This window comes from Neocloeon triangulifer, unplaced genomic scaffold (genome assembly GCF_031216515.1).
Source record: "Neocloeon triangulifer isolate White Clay Creek 2 clone unplaced genomic scaffold, ASM3121651v1 ptg000006l, whole genome shotgun sequence".
Lineage (NCBI taxonomy): Eukaryota > Metazoa > Arthropoda > Insecta > Ephemeroptera > Baetidae > Neocloeon > Neocloeon triangulifer.
Window position 1 is genome coordinate 991032 of NW_026775549.1, and position 18857 is coordinate 1009888.

Consider the following 18857-nt stretch of genomic DNA (forward strand, 5'->3'; position numbering starts at 1 on the left):
GGTTGCGTCGTGAAAAGTGACCAGGCGCCCCATGTCCCCAAAACGATCGGTAGGGCCAGAGACGTGCGGAGGAGGTGTTCGGAAAAGGGCACCCTCCCTTCTCGGACGTCTCGTTTGGGCAGTCTGGGTCTCCGCAGGGTTGCGCGCTCAACTTGGTGGGCCTGACATCCCTTTGACTTGGGCCTGCCCTCTTTGTCGCGCCTCGACGCTCGCTCTCGGAATCTCCGGCTTTGGAGATTCCCTGAGCGAACATCCTGGCGGGGTGAAGGGGGTCACGCGGGCCCAGGTCAGAGGGGTGCGTCGGACCCACCGTGTTGAGCGTGCAACCCTGCAGAGGACTTGGCGCTGCTGACCCCCGCGGGCGCCACTCGCAGTGGCGCCCGCAGAGGCCGGCGGTGCCAAGGTCCCTTCGAAGACGCGGCTTGGGCGAAAAAAGGCGTCGGAATGTCAGAAATAAATAAATATTGAACAGCGAAAATAGAAGGACTGCGAAAATCTGAAATTGCCCGATATGCGCTGAGGGCTCATCAGCTCATTCGATTTTGGGCAATTCTCCACCTGGAGATGAGAAATATTTGCGTTCGATACGAACACCTATTTCATTGTTTAATTATTATTATTTAAATAATTATGAACTGATTAATTATTTTTATACAAATAATTAGTAATTAATTTATTATTATTATTTCAATAAGAATTAATCAATTATTGTTATTTTAATTATTATTAATCAAATAATTATTATTATTTTAATAATTATTAATACGAACTTTGGCACAAGAAGTGGGGGAGTGACTCAGAGGACTTCAACGATTTCGGTCATCAATGAATACTCTCTCTAAATCCTCTTTTTTGAGTACTTTATGGCTCCAATTTTCTATCAAATACTTATTGATCCACACGAGAGCGCCAAGATAAGTACCCTAAACGTGCGTCGAAAAATCTGAGATTAGTATTTCATTTGTTCCTCTAAAATGGAAATTCACTTTTTACCAATTCAGCTGCATAATTATTTGGTTGATTGGTGAATCACAAGGCGATCTCTGCCTTAATCGAGAGGCTTCATCCAAAGAACTGCGAAAAAAAAAATTAAAAAAATCTTTCGCTGAAGAAAACAGATGAAAAGTAATATTTTTTGGCTCGGCGGCCGAATGAAAGGCAAGATTGCGGCCGTGTCTTCGAGGAGTTCCTTTTCGAAGACAGGGCCGCAGTCTTGCCTTTCATTCGGCCGCCTAGCCCAAAAAAATTCCTTCGTTTTTTCTGTTTTCTTCAGCATTAGATTTTAAATTTTTCATCAATTCGAAGGGGTAGCGACCCCGTGTTTGTTTCTGACATTCTCTTCGCCTTCGGCGCGCCCTCAAAGGGCCTCGACTCCGCGCACGTTTGACCGGGTAACTCGGGGCGGGCACCTGGACATTTCCAGGGTCGTCGTGTACGACGACCCTGGGAAGGTCTCGGTGCGAGTCCAGCCGGGGACCCGACGACCCCCGGGCGGGAGGGGGGCGGCGACAGAGTGGACGCGGCGCCCGCACCCTTCTGTGGGACGAGGCGATCGGGGGCGACTGGCGGGGTGGTCGGTTTACAACCCTTGGCTGATGGGCTGAGGCCGGCATTGGATCTGGCGGAAGAGGAGGCGGCCTCAGAAAACCCCGAGGATTCCATTGCACTAGCGGATGACTTGTGCAGGTTGTGCGCCGCCGAGGAGGTGGAACCCGATCCGCGCGAAAGTCGACTTCTGACTCGCTGCACCGGCGGCGTCGAGCATGCTTAATGCATCACTTGGGCCGGCTGGGTTTTGTTTTTGCATGCAATTTGTTTTATCATCATTCATATGTTTTGCATGCATATTTTTCTATTGCTTTTTTTATAGATCTTTGAATATATTTTTTATTTTTTACATTTTTTTATTTATATTATTTTCTTTTTTTGTCAATTTAAATGCAGATTTTGTGTTAAATTCAATCTTCTCACCACACGTAATTTTAATTGGGGCCGAACAGTTTTTTTGTCTTTCTCAGCCGTGATTATAAAAATGCGTCCATGGACTGCGAGTAGTGGATGCGGTTCCCGCGCCGCAGTCCGCCCGACCTGAGTGGCTAAGGTGGGCTTCTCAAAGTCAGGGCCCAACCCTGACGCGCGAATCTCCTTTTTAATTATTTCAACAATCACGGCCAGGCTGTATGTTCGACTCCTCCACACTTCCTTCACTAATTTGAAAAAAGAATTAATTAAAGAGATAATTGATTTAGAAAGACAACTAATTTAAAAAAAAAATTAATTATTTGATAAAATTATTATTTATTAAAAAATAATAATATATAAAAATTAGATTTCAAAAATGGTAAAAATTTAAAAAATGATTTATTTATTTATTTGCCTTTGACTGAGAAATAATAATTCATTTATATGATTAGTTTAAAAAAATCACTCTTCCAATTCTATTTCTGCTTCTATGGTGCATGTGGCAGGGTTGGTGGTGGTGCATGTGATGGTGACGGTGCACGTGGTGGTGCCGGGGCATGTGGTGTTTGGGCTGGTGGTGGGGCGTCGCCAGCACTGGGTGCAGCAGCACGAGTCAGACTTAACGTCTGGATGGACGGGCATGCACGTAAATCCGAGCGCAGCGCCGCGAAGGAGCCTCGGACGCGAGTACGTGGTGCGGCCTTACAACCTTGGACGCGGCGAGATCCGTCGGTCGACGACGCCGTTGTTGGCCTTGGGTTGGATTCCGGGTGACTCGCCAAACACGGTCACCCCCTTTCGGCTGATGACGACAGTGCGGAAGGAACGGGGGCGCGGCGCCCACTCCGACGTTGTCCCGCTCCCGCCCGGGGGCCGTCGGGGCCCCGGCTGGGCGAAACGCAGCCTCGAGGGACTCGCTCCGACGTGCGCACCCAAAGCCCGTGCGATCGCTTTGGGGCGCTCGGAGAACCGGAAAAGGGCGGCGGGCGAATAAAGGGCTTAAAATTTGGAAATTAATTATTGCCAGGCTCGCCAATTCAATGTTAAAAACTGGTGGAGCTTAAAATTAATATCAACACAGATATTTCCACTTTTGGAAATTAAAACAAATTGAATAATTTAATTATTTTGGGGCACGTCAGCTCAATTTGTTTGGCACAGCTCAAGCGAAATATGAATTGCAGCTGGAAATTTAGAGATTCGTCTAATTGGAAACTGCACACAAGTTTTAATCAAATTTATTTTACGCTTTTGATAAGTATTTTTGCGGTGTCAAACAGATTTCAAATTCTTGCCAAGAACGTGGTGCCTTTTGCACATCAAGTTTTCTCCTCCAGAGAATTGTTTCTGAAACTCGTCGAAAGAAGTGAAATTCGCGAAAAGAGATTTTTAGCTCCACTCAGCACACGAGGAATCTGCGATTGTTAAAATGCAACCACACTTAATAAAGGGTTGCATCATCATTGAAAATTCGGAATTGCGAAAATTATTAGCGCCTGAAAAAAAGCGTCTGTGATAATTCGCCCGTCGCCCTGAATCCACCCAGGTGGAATTTAGAACTTGTAGCAAGTCCTTATGAGAAGGACATATAGGAAAGAAAATTAGGGAAAATTATTCAGAGTGTATGAAATTTACACTCAGAAGGTCAGCGTGAAATGCAAACACATGTGCTCCATAGAAAATGGTGTCACCAATAATATCATTCATTATTTGCCTCTGCGAATTTAATTTGCTGAGTGAATACGCTTTCCAAAAGCGAAGGTTTTTATTTTATATTTTGAAACATGCATACAGAAAAATAGAAAATTATCTTATCAACTGCAACAAAGTTGAATTCAAAAATAAAAAATTGAAAATAAATTAAATTGAGTGGTGCCGTCTGCACCTCTAATAAAGGGCACAGGCCGACAAGACTCTCTCTTGGCCTGACCCTTAAAATTAATAACGTTGATCAAAGAAATCTACAGAAATTAAGAATGTCGCTCAAAATTGAATCTGCGGCATGGAAATGAAAATTATGCGCACCTGCAACCAAAGGTGATCTGCGTCATTAACAAATTACTGCGGACAAAATGCGACAAATAAAATAATGCATCTGAAGAAATGCAAGCCCGGACTGGCCCTTATTTAAGCCGGAACCACAGACAGGAAACAACGAGATTGTTATTTTTTATTTACATGTGAAAAAAAGACAAAAAGCTATTGCACTTATTTGAAATCACTCTGGGTGTTTCAAAAGGAATGGAGTGAAAATTTTGCTGGTGATTACATTTCCCGACAAAAAAAAAGATATGGATATTGAGAAGGTACTTATACTAATTTTGCTTATTTGTTAGCAAATGCTGTTCTTGTATATTTGTATGTTCTTGCAAAATAAAAATTAATAAATAAAAAACAGTAAAGAAACAGCAACACTGGGAACCAGTTTCTAAAATTGTTCTGTCGTGATGGAAATTAGTGATAGAAAACCCGAATTGAATCAAATTTTAATTTTGATTGTGAAGTTGAAATAACAGTTTTTATCGTCTGAAAATAATCATCAAACTCGTGGAATTTGCAAACACACACAACCTTTGCGCAATTTCACCCAAAAAAGTCAAATATGTTTGGCAAATTTAGCTACAACAGAATGTAATTGGAGAAAATGAGCAAATTCGCCGCGGTTTCTAGTGAAAACAATTAAGAACAAATAATCGACGAGACGAAACAAGTTTTCAAAAGTAGGGAAAGGTTTTGAGCTTTTAGGTTGGAGTGAAAACCATCATGTTAGGAAAAATGGAAGAAGTTGAAAGGAGAAGCAAAATTGCTTTTATTAACCGAGATGAGATGATCGTTGTATGAAATTGATGAGAAAATCTGCAAATTTTATTTCATTAGAGATGATGGAAACAATTCTTTCCAATTCGAAAGAAATTTCGTGACCAAATCACCTGCGACAAACGTTTCGAAAATTCTACGTTGGCACACCAAACTGATATAATTTGTATTGGTCACTTCAAAAGATGAGTGTTCAGGCTGAAGGGCTAACTCTACTGATGAAGCAAACAAAAACAATTAATTTACTTGCCTCCAATTAAAGTTTTGAGGAAACCTCGATTTTTTTCTTTAGATTTTTCCTTTCCAAGCAAAATAAGTTTAAATTGATGTGAATTTTCTTGCAAGTGCTTCTGGAAAAAAAGGAGTGAAGTTTTGAGCTGAAATGACAGTGAAGGATTTGCAAATAAATTGCAGAAAGTTTCCTGACACACTGAAGAAAAGAGCGAAATTTGCGACCACATAAAAGATAGAAATCAATTAGAAAATTGTTGAGAAAATGCTCTTTTAATTATTGCAAAGAGAGATAATTGAAACTTCCTTGACCAATGATAATCGCTACGTTTTAATTTCAAAAGTGATCCATATTAATTCTATAATAGTAGATTTTGCATCAAAAAATTGATCACCTAAGGAAATGAAAATTAAAGTAACTAGTTTCAAGCACAAAGCTATTTTGCAAACAATTATTGTTATTAATCAAATGTGAAATATTTCTGTTTGTTCAACCGACTGCATGAATTCAAAATCAATTGAATTTGAGGTGTAAAACTCATCTCTGAAGTCACTAGCCTGCGACCCTCTGTGGATTCAGAGGAAATTCATCAACGAAAAAAGAAATGCGAATAACTTGCACCTGCAAAGACCAGAATGGTCAAGAAACTGCGAAATTCGAAAAAGAATTATTATTTTTTTTAAACATTTTTAAATTTGAAAGATATCTGTTCTGCTTGACGGACGGCGTTTTGATGGAAAATGACTCAAAAGTCACCAGCCTCTGTGGATTCGGAGGAAATTCGTCAACCAAAAGTGCATGCGAGCTTTCCTTGCACCAACGAAGACCAGAATGGTCCAGAAACTGCAAAGCCAAAGAAAGGCTTGATCCTGTAACTTGATATTCTCCAACAAGAATATTCTTAACCCTCCGCAAGTCCTGGTTTGGCCAATATTTTAGCATATAAATAATTAGAAAAATTAACTTACAGCTATAAAAATAATAAAATTTCATGTTTTGTGTCTAGTGCAAAGTCCAAAATTAGAATTGAATTTGACTTACTTTAAAATAAAAATCATCTCCAAAACTGGCATCAACAGAGAGATTTGGAAATTGCCCTGAGCAATAGTTTTATGTGAATTGAATCAACCGAGAATCCCTCTTGGGAATGACGAGCGGTAGCAGTCATGCTACATCTGCGGCCCCTCTCAATTCACTGAGAGAACGACGAATCAGATAAAAATTGATTTTGCCTGCATATATGTCTGGTGAGAAGAAAATACCAGAAATAGTTCATCAGAAAGTAAGAAACACATGCCAGTATTTTTTAAAGTTGCTCGCAAATTCCTTCAATAAACAATTAGTAATAAAAGTTTCAGTTTCCTTGGAGAAATGAATATTTTGTTTGACAAATTTGTCATAAATCAATAATTTGAAAGAGCTTGTGAATAGGTTAAACTTTGCAATTAAATCTAAATCTTTCTCCAAAATGAAAAATAAAGTTCAATTCAATTAAAAATTAATACCAAATTTTTTCAATGGCAGTGAAATTTTCTTCACTTTGACTCATTCGAATGAGCACCAACGTGAGAGGGGACTGCTGTCCTAACGTTCTACAAGTTGTCTGTCTGAGCCAGGCAGCAGCAATTTCCACCGAGAATTAAGTGAGTGGGAAAGAGATTTCGTGAGGCTCCGAGTAGAAGATTAAATTTTTAAATGACAATTTGTCGTCATGTTTTGATACAAAGACTTTCAATCAAAGGATTGAATCTATTTAACTTTATCAATTTAAAAAAATCTGGAGAAAATGAGCCAAAATTCTGATCATGTCAGACATTAAAATCAAAAAGTTTCTGTTAACAATTGTTTACCACGGACGGAGAAAAGTGGACAATTAAATTTTTTACGCAAATGAGTATCTAAATTCTAGTTCTTTTAATGGCGAAAGAAAATTTAAAGCCGCAATGATTTAACTTCTGTATTATTAATAATTTGACAATAAATTTCGCCACGTTAGTTTAGATAGGACCGAGAGATGCATATCCAAGAGGTGCAGTGAGGAGTTTATTTCCCTCCGAGCAGGGATAAGTCTTTGCATTAATTACTCCAGGTAGAAATATGGAATTTAACAAAGTTTATGGTAGGAAAATCAGCTTTATGATTTGATGTAGTAAAGAGCAAAAATGTTTAAGTTTTAATTCTGAATCCGTTTTTGAAACAAAAAAGCCCACAAGTTGTTAACAATGCAGTAATTAACCCTGGAAAGCCACTTGCTCTTTTTGGGAATTTTTTTAGTTTTGCTCCGTCATGTTAGATGACAAAACCAAAAGTGAAAATGCGGAGAGGAACCCGCAAGCACAGCCAGTTAAACTGTTCAAATGTGGCAGCGAGTTTTGCACAACCGAGTCTTCTGGAAAGAGAGAGAGAGAGGAGATAATTATTTGCACGAGTCTCCCTGTAATTGTGTGTCTGCGAGAGGTTGTGCGGGGTGGGTGGACATCCTTATGTCCAAAGTGCTGTGCAGGGTTGTGGAAAAGAAGAATTCCACAACCGCAGGGTGGATATTGGTTGCAAGTGACCCCGTCTGAATTGAATTTTGTCCCTTTGCAAGAGTCGCTTTGACACCTCCGAGATTGTGGCGAGTAATTTTGGCAAACGCGCCGCCACCTTTTCTCATATATTTGCCAATAATTCCACTTAGAGATTTTTGTTTGTCTGGCTTCGGCACTTAACTGCAACCCCAGCGGCTCCCCCCTTAATTGCTAAAAGAAATAGAATCAGTCCCTTGCGTGTCGTAGCCAGTTAAAGTTAGCTTCAGTTTTTTTTTATTTTGCAAATTGAGGCCGTAGTAGTGGAGTAGTTTAACTGGGTGAGCTAGTGAGAGGAGCTGGATGAGGACCGAGGCGCACTAAGCCGTGGACCTGCCCAAGACATGCGTCTGACCTGGAGGCGGAGCAAGACACACCAGAGCCATACACGCACGGTGTACGAGAGAAAACCCGAGGATTAAAGCACAATGACCTGTCTGTTAAACCAAATCCGTTCAAGATGATTCTCTGCAGTCTGCAGAATTTGCCAATACTTGTAAATAGTCTGAGTGACGTTTGAGCATATTGTTGCCCTACTAGTTTTTAGAGTGGTCACACTTGGACCGCCTTTGTTATTTAATTTAATGCCTTGTACATAAAATTTTCATACTATCTTATCTGATTCTCAATATTTGCTTTCGGTCGAGACAGAAGCAACAAATGTGTCTGCATTGTTTACACTATAAATTGTACAAGCATAAATCGCAGCCAAATTTTGCAGCACAAATTTAATAATTTTAACGCTGCCTAATTCATAACATTTCTTTGTACCATTATTGATTGAATGACGCTGGAGCAGTCTATACGACAATTTTTTTGCCTCACCGACCTCACTTTGGGGCGCAGACATTTATCGACACATAAAACAATGTAAAATGAAACCTTCTTGCAACCGACAAAACACTTACATTAGAATTTGTAACAAAAACCCATGGCGCCTTGATTACGTCCAAAAACACGGAAAGCTCCTTTTCTTAATCAAATTTTAGTGTTTTTTTCCCATCTTTTTTTTTTCAAACACCTCTGCCGTTTTTTGTTTTGCATTGAGACCGAGTGAAACGCCAGTTGGGCATCAAGAAAAACTGGTCACATTCCTCGAGGAAGTCTGCACTTGCTCCCCACGCTCTGCGCGCGAATTCGGTTGAAAAGCTGAGGCCTGGGGTCCTTAGCGTAAGTTTCGGATCCTGGGAATGACCTAGTGGAGTATCCGTTTCGCTCAACGAAAGAAAGATCAACAGCGCAGAAGGTTGGTTGGGCCGGGTAAGCACGGCCTATGTCCCCGTGCTTAAGAAACTCGCCAGCCAACTCGTGGCAGGCAAGGCCGATTTCTCGGGGGGCTCACAGAGGTGCTTATTTTTTTTACTTAAGAGAATTTTTTGCCCGGAGCTGAAAGTGTTATCCTTGTGCGCGCCAAATTGAGTTGTGTAAAGCCTGACACAAATCATATGTAAATAGCTCTTTCATTATGAAGCATTGTTTAGACTACACAAATATTTGTCTATTTATGATTTAATTCATCTAATATTTTATTTGATTGTCTTACATAAATAATATTACTTAATTTAAAATTTGAAAACTTTGCTTTTTATTTATCTCTCTTTTTAACGCCTTTATATTGTAAGAAATCGATTGAAGTCCATTTTTTCAAAAGGTGAGTGCTTCTTTTCAACCCTGTGAACATTGTTTTTCAACTTTGTTATTTACAGCTGAATTCCTGGGCCTCCTGGGGTCAACGTCTGGTTTCCGGATCTGCTTCAGGTAAATGAATCCATTCTCATCTTAACCTCCTCTACTTTGGTCCACCCCTGGTGCAGCCCTGCCAGGGTGGCGCGTGGGAATTTTGCTTCCGACGCGCCTTCGTGGACCTTCGAGGCCTGGGGCACCTCCGGCAAGGCGCCGTCCAACCGCCAACGGACGCTGCGTTGCTTGAGGTACTCCGACCTCAACTCATTTTTTCTTCTGCCACTTCTCTTGAATTTTTATGAGGACATTTTGTGTTGCTTTGCCTCTTTTTTCTGACTTCAGAGCGACCAGGAAGTGCAATCCTGTGACCAAAATGTGAATATCGGCTGACCTGTGCAACAATCTGGAGATTTTTACGAGGTTTGTTTCATTTAATAATATGACACATTTTTTTTTAGTAATTATACCTTAATTATTAATAATTTAATTATAGAATAATTCTTAACACTATTGTTAGAAAACAATATATTTTAAAAAAAGAAACAAATTCTTGAACTTGCCACTTAAAATTACACTAACTAAAATTATTATTTATTTTCCCACAGACACCTCTGCCTTGCAAGCCAATGGAGTGTAGAATGGTAAGAGATCCTTCTGAACCATTTTTATCATCAAATTCTCAATCAAAATTTTCTTTCGGTCGCAGAGGAAGCACCGGCAACCGGATCTGCTTGAGGCCTGGCCAGGAAACCGATCAAGCAAGAAACGTCAGGCTGCAGTGGACGCCAAGGGGGCCATCGACTAATGCCTCAGGATGGGGGCCAATGTGGCCTTCTCAACTGGCTCGACGGTCACCCACGAACAAGGAAATGGTTCGATTAGGATTACCCTTCCTGCAGGTTAAAAGCAGCTACTACTGGAAAGGCAACTATAGCTCCAGCATGCTCAAAGTGCGTTGGTGAGTTGAAAGTTTTGAATTTGATAATTAATAATTTAATAATTGGAACACTCAAGTAAAATTCAACAAATGTAATGCATGTTTTTTCTCTAGTGTTTTTCACACGATGCTGCCAGTTTCCAGTCCTACGCCTCGGTTGACTCTTTTGCACTTGCTGCCCTCTTTTGCCACTTCTGATTTTGTCGCAGTCACTTTTGTCAATTAAAAAAGGTTTGTACTTTCCTTTTGCTCTAATCTTAAATATTGAAATCTTATTTTGCTGATTTTTTAGAACCCTGTCAGTATTTACTAAAGGGCAGTTTTGCCTCCCGACTCAGTCAGCAGAAGCCTTCCCTTCAATTACCCATCGGAAGGTAAATATAAATTTTATATTTTTTCTAAATAACTTCAAGTTATTTAAAATAGGAACTTTGCACTATAAGTTATCAGAATGAGTTAGTTAATATATAAAATTTTGTTTCAGCACTTTCGATTTGATTGCATGCGGAGTCGCCCGATAATATCTGCGTGTTGGCACTACAGCTGAAAATTATTTGTAAAAAATTTATAAAAATCGATTTTTAGCGTGGTTTTAAAACTCATCAACACACTTTGTATGTACGGCAAAAAGAAAAAAAACATTTTGTGGGGTGTTTTTATTTTTCACCTGGGTCAAGGGGCGATGGGTCCCATAAAATCTCTTAATATTGTTAGAAATTTTTAATGGTTCATTTTCATAAGACATGGAAGACTTAATCAAGCATACTGCTGCGCTTTGAGAGGTTGCTTGTGTTGCAATATGATTTGGCCGAAATTTTTTTTAAATAGGAAATACAAAAGTAGAACCCTTTTTTAATTTACTTTTCTCTATATTAATCGTCTGGCCAGCGATATTAATTTGGTGGGGCTCAGGTTTAACATAGCTTGTGTTGGTCAAGACCAAGTGTCTATGGCCAAGATTGATTATAGGAGACCAGCTTGTTGCGCAAATAACTCTGCTAGAAGCGAATTGCAATGGTAAGTGCTATTTAAGGATGCAGCCTTGTCACCTTTTAACGTGCGCCATGTAGACAAATGTCACTGGTTGTAAGGCCATCATGAAACAATTATTCAAAAGTGCACAAATTATACATTTACATCGCTTGTAGTTCAGTTAAATGGTTAGTTTGAAGTTAAAAATTAGAGGCTTCCTAAATAATTACCACGAAAAAAATTGCACTTTATAAAAATTGTTCAATTGTAACTAAAAACTTGAATAATTTATCTACATCCGTTCTAATACTTCGAATGATGCAAGTTAAATATGTAAAATTTTCAAAGTAAAGTTTGACTATGTCAAATTAATTAGCATTTTATAGATGAATTTATTGCTCTTGTTATGATATATTTGTAAAGAGCAAATTAGGCATAATTATGATGACATTACCAAAAACCTTAAAATCTGATTGTTATTAAATGGTTATGTCAGATTATCTATAACGTCAATTCAATTACCGATTATAGATCTTCAATCAAATACTACATGGCGCTATCATTTTGTAGATGGCCTCGGCTGTGGAGAGATCTTAAGGCTTTTCTTCGTTCTTGCTGGGCGTTCACATAAAAGATGCACTGCCACAGGATCTCTTTCCTTGGAAAAAATTTGCTAGGTGAATGAGCGTCCATTTCTTCTCTGATCGTATTCACTCTGCACTTTGCAGCTGCAGAAAATAAGGAATTAGTTTTCTGCAATGAGAAGAAGAACAGGCTGTCTATCAAATGTTTCTAACTGCGCCTTTTGTCTTAATTCTTCAAAACAAGGAACCAGCAAAATTTTATGAGTTAATTGTAATGTTGTAAAAATCACTATGATTTAACAAGAAACCTTTCGTAATTAACTTGAACCTTAGCATGATATAGATTCTTATGAAGAGTTGATCAGCCACAAATTTCCTTATCAACGTTTTGAGGGAAGGGAAGAGCGCTATAAAAATGGTTATTACTTAAAAAAAATTATGTTGACTTGCAACTACCGCATATACCCACCAGCAAACCTCATACGTAAACTTGTAACGATTAAATTATTATTTTTTTAAATTATGCCTTTACTATATATTTCACAAAATTATAGACAGCATTGGAAAATGATTAGTTATCCTAGCATTTTCATTTCAACTAATTATGCCATGCTTTAGATTTTTTCATAATTGAATCTTCATGGAATTTCAAATTCAATGTATATTAATTGCGTGAACTTCAATTAAATTACCAACCAGAAGCTAAGAAAAAAGGAGTTTGATTTTTATCAAGGGTAATTTTTGCATTTTACCTTCCGCGCTTTTATATTTCGGCTATATTTTAATAATTCACTAGCGGAAAACTATGTTCAAATATAAGCAAATTTGCTAATTGATCGCTGGAAACCATTTTAAATTTTTATAAAGCTCATAAAAATTTAATTAATATAATTACATTTTATATATTTATAATGGTAGCTTCAAATTACTTATGTAAATAAAAACTACTTTAACTCCTCCACTTAATTGTTTATTAAATTTATTTATGTTTTCTCCGTTTGATAGTCATGAATAATATATAGCAAAAAACTAAATTATTTTATCATTTTTAATTTCATATTTCCAACTGCAATTGTGTTGTAAATTATGAAGAAAAAACGGTTAATAGACTTAAATTAAAATTTGAATCATTCATCACTCAGGGGTCTTGTTATCATCATTATCAAAATCACAAAATTAATTTCTTAGCTATAAAAAGCAAAATCTATTTTGCACTATTTTGAAAAAAAAAAACGAATTATTTGATAATTCATTTTTGTGTCTATTCAATCAATAACGTATGCCGATCTTCTATTTTTCACTTTTTATTGTTTTAAATTTAACTGAACATAAAGGAAACAATTTTTACAGAGCAATCTCTTTCAACTATTTTCAACAATTTTGCCTGACTGGCTATCCATCCCATCATTCCGCCTGCTCAAACGTGTAATGCGTTCCTTGAGCAGGAAGTTGCTTCGGCAAAACAGGTCTATATAGTTTAAAGTCGTAGGTCAAGTAGTAGATGCCAACCAAGGATCCAATGAAGCCAATGCACACAAGAATTTGTTTCGAATATGGGACGCTCGGCTTGGCTGAAATATTCCATCGATCTTCTCCGTAGGCGTCAGCATGAACGTGGATGGGATCGCCGAAATTTCTTTTGTGTTCAGGGAAGTCCCAATTGTAGAACGGATCTTTAGACTCGCCGGAAATGTCCGGCAACTTGGGGTAGTCACCCAGGCCGAAGCCATCATCAGGGTAAGGCTGGTACTCGTCAGGGTGAAGACCGTACTTCTTGGCGGCAGCACGTCGCTCCTCCTCCGTTTTGGGGTACGGTCCAGGAGCGAAATCTTTGTTCCATCCTCCTGCTGACCTCACAGCTTGGAAGGTGATGGCACCGTTCTTTCCTGTCGAGAGGCTCTTCCTCACAAGGCTTCGGAGAAGAGCCATGGTTGAAGACCTAGAAGGAAATTTATGTTATAAAAATTTTCAATTAAAATAATTTTCAACAAAGATAACAATTTGTAAAACGTTTTTGGTCTTCGAAGCTGGTTCTTGGTAAACCAGATTTTGACACCTCATGAACCTCGTAAAAACATCGTTACATGTCAAATCTCTGCACTCTGAAAGCTTTGCAGTATTCCTTTTTTACCTGGGATTAAGAAGAATGATCTGCTTGGCGTTGTGAGACTGAAACTTTCTTAAAAATCTAAAAGAATTGCATGTTTTTCGCCCGCCGACCACAAATTTTTGCAGTCTGCATGTACAAAGTAGAGAGCAGCAATGGCTGCGCCGCGCAGCCAATCAGAAACGCTGTCGCCTTCTCGGCAAGCATTCATTGGTCAACGCCTCTGTGTCGAAAGCTGTTCCAATTTTGAAATTCCAGTATATTTTATTCGGAGTTTGGTGATACAACCAAAACAACATCAAATTTTTTTGAATCTTTTTTTAATCGTGGGCGTGTTATGTGAATTTAAACAAATTCGACTGAAATGCGCCTATAATGACTTTGTATTTACACATGATGGCTTAAGCAATGCATTTGATCAATCTTATCTGTAAAAATATACATGATGTTAGGCAAAATACAAGTCTCCAATTGCTTCGACTCTTCAAGAATCAATACAAATAATAAAGCAGGGTCTAATCTGGCAGGGGGTGCTGAATCAACTTTGATTTTTAAGTAATTGCAGCTCAATATTTATAAACCATAACTTCACCTCTCACCTAAGAGCCCACTTGCCAAAGCTAGACCCTAGCTGCAAATAACAGTAAAAGTGCCGACACAGAAATTAAAATTAAAAACTGCTCCAACACGATTTAGTGCATAAGGATCCCCATCTCATTTACACATACATTTCTGTAACAAGATATTAGTAATTTATGTCTAAAAAGTACAAGACAGGCAAGTAAATTGAATAATAGCAGCAATTCAAAATGAAAAAGGCTCAAACGTTTTGTAAGCAGCAATTTCCAATCAAAAGCACCTAATATTTGTATGAATTAAAATTAATGAAGAATCAACCACTCGGTTCTTGATAAAAGTTGGCTTAAAGACTTTAGCCACTTGCAAAATCATTCATGGTGACATTTCATAAGTGAACACTGAATCCCTATTATTCCAAAATATTCACTGACAACTCTTGAGTGTGTCCCATCAACAGAGACCTCTATAAATACCCGAGTACACACCACGATTATTTATAACAAGTCCGTATAGAAACTGCTCAGTTTTTAATTATTATTTAGAGTTCGGAGCCATCTGCAGGAACTGTTCGTAGGCGTCCTGCAGCTCTTCATCCATGCCCTCATCGTCATCTCTGCTTAAAAAAAATCTACTATCAGCCAAATTTCTCTACGATGTTGTCCAAAACTTACCCTCCTTTGTTAGCATTTAGGCCTTCTTGGAGGAATCTGCTCTCTTCGGCAGTCAAAATCTGACCATCAGGTCCGTAGTATACGGGCTCGTTCTAACAAAAATCAAAATAAATTCTCTGCGCTGTGACGTCTTTTTGAAATTCTTACAGTGAAGTGGTTTGACTGATGAGAGGCACCGTCAGCACTGCTCCATTGCGGCTGGGCAGGGGAAGGTGGTGATCTGCCCCAGGTCTGGTGTCGCAGGTTGATGACACTCTTGGCCAATATGGCCATGTTTGGCTTTAGATTGGGACATGACTGAGCCTGAGTGAGAAGTTCCTCCAACTGGTCCATGGAGGCCGAGTCCACTTCCTGCTCCAAATGCATGCCGGCAAGCTAAAAAAAATTACAAGTACAGTAGAATAAAAAGGTTGAGTATACCATTGAAATTCTCTGTGGGGTAGATGTGAAAGGGAGAGTAAAGGAATTTGAGCTCAGATATCAAAGTCTCACCTTCAGCACTTGGCAGGCACATTTGACATTGTCGTCGTTTGGACTGGAGAGCAAGAGCTTGAGATCTTCGTACAGTTCTTGACCAAGTACCGATATTTTGGCTCCTGTGCCCTTTTTCGTTTCCAGCTGGATAAACAGCTCGGCCAAAAAGAGCGTGAACGAATGTAGCCTCTTCGGATCGGCTTCGATTAATTCTTTTACTTGTTCATTTTCTTGGTGACATCTGCAAAATCATAATAATTAAACATCGTTTCATCTTTCAACCATTCAAATTCGCACCTCTCCAGAAGGATATTTCTGAAGGCAGAGCCATCTTCGGTGTTGTCAAGGTTGTTGAGCAGGTTGCAGAGCCGTGCACCGTTGTACCTAAAGTTCGGCTCCATGATGGAATGCTCGAGGATGAGACCTATTGCCGAGGTGATCACTTCCGGCTCGGTCAACCACTGGCAAAAGGTGTCTCCGAGGGGCATCACAAGGTTGTCAAATTCACCGGGGTTGACGGTCAATTCGCTCATTGCCGAACGCAGCAACTCCGTCGGGCCCGACTGTCGGACAGACAGGAGGAAATTATACACAAACAAGAATTTCACAGTTAAACTAGTGCGATCAGTTTCAAAGTACACAAAATTAAATGATATTCAGGCAAGTAGGTAAAGCAAAGCTGAATTAAAAAGTCAATGCAGTGTTTCCGACGAGTAAGCTGAAAACAGGACACGTCTCTACCTTTTTCACATCAACATTGATTGCTACTGTGAATAAACTGGAATCTACCAGCAGGCCGAGTTGCAATGATGATCTACTCAAAATAAGAATGTTATGCGGTGTAAATATAAAAAAAAAAATCATTTATCGCGTCAAAACAAATATGAGCGTTCTATTAATTTCATATTGTATTCCATGGGCATTTATCGAAAGGGAAACCAAATCGATTTACAACCCCGAGGCCAGCAAACAACAACAGAGCAAAAAACGAAAAAATTGTCCCAAAAAACGAACAAACGTCGAGTGCAACTCGCTAAACAAACTGAGCCCAACAACAAGCTGAAACTGAGAGGTAACATCGAAGGAAGCAGCGCGCAAAATAAGTCAGCAGCCAGTAAAAGAACGTGAAAGAAGCAGCCCAGGGTGATTAACGACAAAAGTAGTCCCATTGATTGTTAGTGTGCCTCAGCAGCAAACAGATGCCTGGGTTTGGGGTGAGATTGATTTAGAATAGAGACGGACAGGGTGCAGACATGCGTGGACACGAGAGCTCCGTCAACGGACGACACAATTTTTGCAGAGATTGAATTATTTTGCACAGAACACAGAACCCTAACAATAACAAAAAATAATGCTCAATTTTAATTTAGAAAATATTTTTTTGGTGCAAAATATTGCCTCAAACGCAAAAACAGTGTGCAGAGATGCGTCTAGGAGCTAATTGGATGCGCACCTTGGACGACCAGTGAGAAGAGGGGTTAGAGGGGGCGGCCATCGGCCGGTGAGGGACGGCGGCCGGCACGAAGCTGGCAGCAGGAGGCACCACCATCATGAACCTCTGCTCTTCACCCCCCATGTACATAGGCTGCATTGTGCAGTGGTAGTCGGCAGGGTCGGCGGAGCCATTGGCCCAGGGCATGAGCATCGGCGGGAAGCCCGGCGCCCCGGCGGCCAGCGCCTCAAACCCCAAAGGTATTGCATGCTGTAACAGCGCCATGGTCCAAAATTAATACCAACAACACCCGCACCTTGGTACCCACCGACTCGTCAGGCCACACATCAAAATAATGAAACACGAACGATTCCGCCTAAAAGGTTTTAGTTAGCACCTCCAATTTTCATTTTTCTTTATCTTTATTTTTGCTTGACTTGATTTGCTCTTTCGCAACTGGTGACCGATTTGGATTTCTTTTTTTAATTTTAATAATTGATTTATTTTATGCTTACACAATTGAAGAAGCAAAGCTTGGAATTGATAAAATAATTGCAAAATCGTAGGGTGATTCATACTTTAATTTTTTGAGACTGACAAAAATAATTAAAGAATTGAAGAGTTAATATTATTGCTGTTGATTTTTTCATTTTTCCGTACCAAATGTATTAGTGTAATTGCCAGACGATTAGGAATTGTGTGAATCACCCTTGTAAATATTTGATTGTTCAAATCATAAAATGAACGGCAAGCTGATAAAAATAGGAAAACATAAAGTTTGTGAAGATTGACGAGTAAACTTTACAAGTCAATTAGCCATACCTGAGATGAGTTCGGTGATGCCATTGCTCCGTAGCCTCTAGGATAAAACTCCTGGGCGTCTGCTGACAAGTTCGAGTTCTTGGCCAAGTCTGATTCGTCTGCCATTATGTCTGAAATAAGCAATTGAAAATTCAGTTGATTCATATAATATTTATGATAATTTCTTTCAAATCATATTTGTTGTATTATTTTCTATTGATAATATTATAAATACATAAATTATTTTTTAGGTAAATTGTAAAAAAAAAAACGTGTGCAAAGAAAGAGGTTTCACAATGCTGACCTAATTAAATTACAACTTAAAAGTAAAAGTGGAGAAATTGACAAAACCAGTTGATATTCGGTTTACAGTTTATTTTGATTGGCGGAACAATTTTGATTTTCGGGTGCCGTCAACCCCGACCATCGGCAACCTTGGTTGACTGCAAGCAAGGCGGCCGAGGGTGGCATGCGCATTGTTTACAGCGTGGCCGCTTCCACGCACCTGCTGCCGCCCGAGTACGCGTCGCGGCCGCCGAAAGAGCGCGGGCCGGCGACCGGCCCTTTGGGTCGGGGCTTTGGAGGGGACGGCCGGGGCACTCGGCGGCCCGCCTGCGGAGCCCCGTCGGGGGGCGGCGCGGCGCCACACACTCGGCATGCAACGTGAAACGTGACAGGGCCAAACCATACCTGAGGTCGGTTCGCCGCTAATTGGCTGCTCAAGGGCCTGCTGGCTGCGCTAGATCACTCGCTGCTGCTGCACCAGAACGAATTGCTCATCCGTGGTGAATGTTGTTCTCGTTTTCTGCTGGAAAACGGCAAAATAAGCACGCGGACCTGGTCGCTGGCGGAGATGGGCGTCCTTGTGTCGATTTGGGTAGGATGACCGCAACCAAGGAGTAGCGAAAACGCTTCCATTGACCGCCGCCGATGCTCGCAATGGAGGAGGTCACGTGACGCGGATTGCAGCATCCGATTGGCCCGTCGCGCGTCACGTGATCGCATGAGATTTGCAGCGCACTCGAGTTGGAATGCTCCT

At 39.9% G+C, this 18857-nt stretch overlaps 2 protein-coding genes and 1 long non-coding RNA gene across 5 annotated transcripts; 1 reads left to right on the forward strand and 2 right to left on the reverse strand.

Annotated features, from left to right (window-relative positions):
* Positions 1-9584: 9584 nt before the first annotated feature.
* LOC132194269 (uncharacterized) lies at positions 9585-12606 on the forward strand. Its single transcript, XR_009441524.1, has 6 exons — positions 9585-9681; positions 9867-9902; positions 9968-10219; positions 10313-10429; positions 10491-10572; positions 10683-12606. It is a non-coding gene; the product is annotated as an uncharacterized LOC132194269 (long non-coding RNA).
* A 436-nt stretch (positions 12607-13042) lies between these two features.
* Positions 13043-14032, reverse strand: LOC132194205 (NADH dehydrogenase [ubiquinone] 1 beta subcomplex subunit 8, mitochondrial). Its single transcript, XM_059615355.1, has 2 exons — positions 13886-14032; positions 13043-13693 (listed from the first exon to the last, which is right to left on the reverse strand). Exon 2 carries the CDS (start codon positions 13681-13683, stop codon positions 13159-13161), a length of 525 nt encoding a protein of 174 aa, XP_059471338.1. The 5' UTR covers positions 13684-13693; positions 13886-14032; the 3' UTR covers positions 13043-13158.
* A 189-nt stretch (positions 14033-14221) lies between these two features.
* LOC132194335 (polyadenylate-binding protein-interacting protein 1) lies at positions 14222-18725 on the reverse strand. 3 transcript variants are annotated; one of them, XM_059615519.1, is made up of 8 exons: positions 18509-18725; positions 17840-17949; positions 17039-17287; positions 15883-16148; positions 15604-15826; positions 15259-15486; positions 15112-15203; positions 14222-15056 (listed from the first exon to the last, which is right to left on the reverse strand). In XM_059615519.1, the coding sequence occupies exons 2-8, from the start codon at positions 17942-17944 to the stop codon at positions 14975-14977; spliced, it is 1245 nt and encodes a 414-aa protein (XP_059471502.1). In that variant the 5' UTR covers positions 17945-17949; positions 18509-18725; the 3' UTR covers positions 14222-14974. The 3 variants fall into 3 exon arrangements, with proteins under 3 accessions (XP_059471502.1, XP_059471503.1, XP_059471504.1); XM_059615520.1 differs by having other exon boundaries at positions 14222-15053; positions 18509-18724; XM_059615521.1 differs by lacking the exon at positions 17039-17287 and having other exon boundaries at positions 18509-18723.
* Positions 18726-18857: the final 132 nt, after the last annotated feature.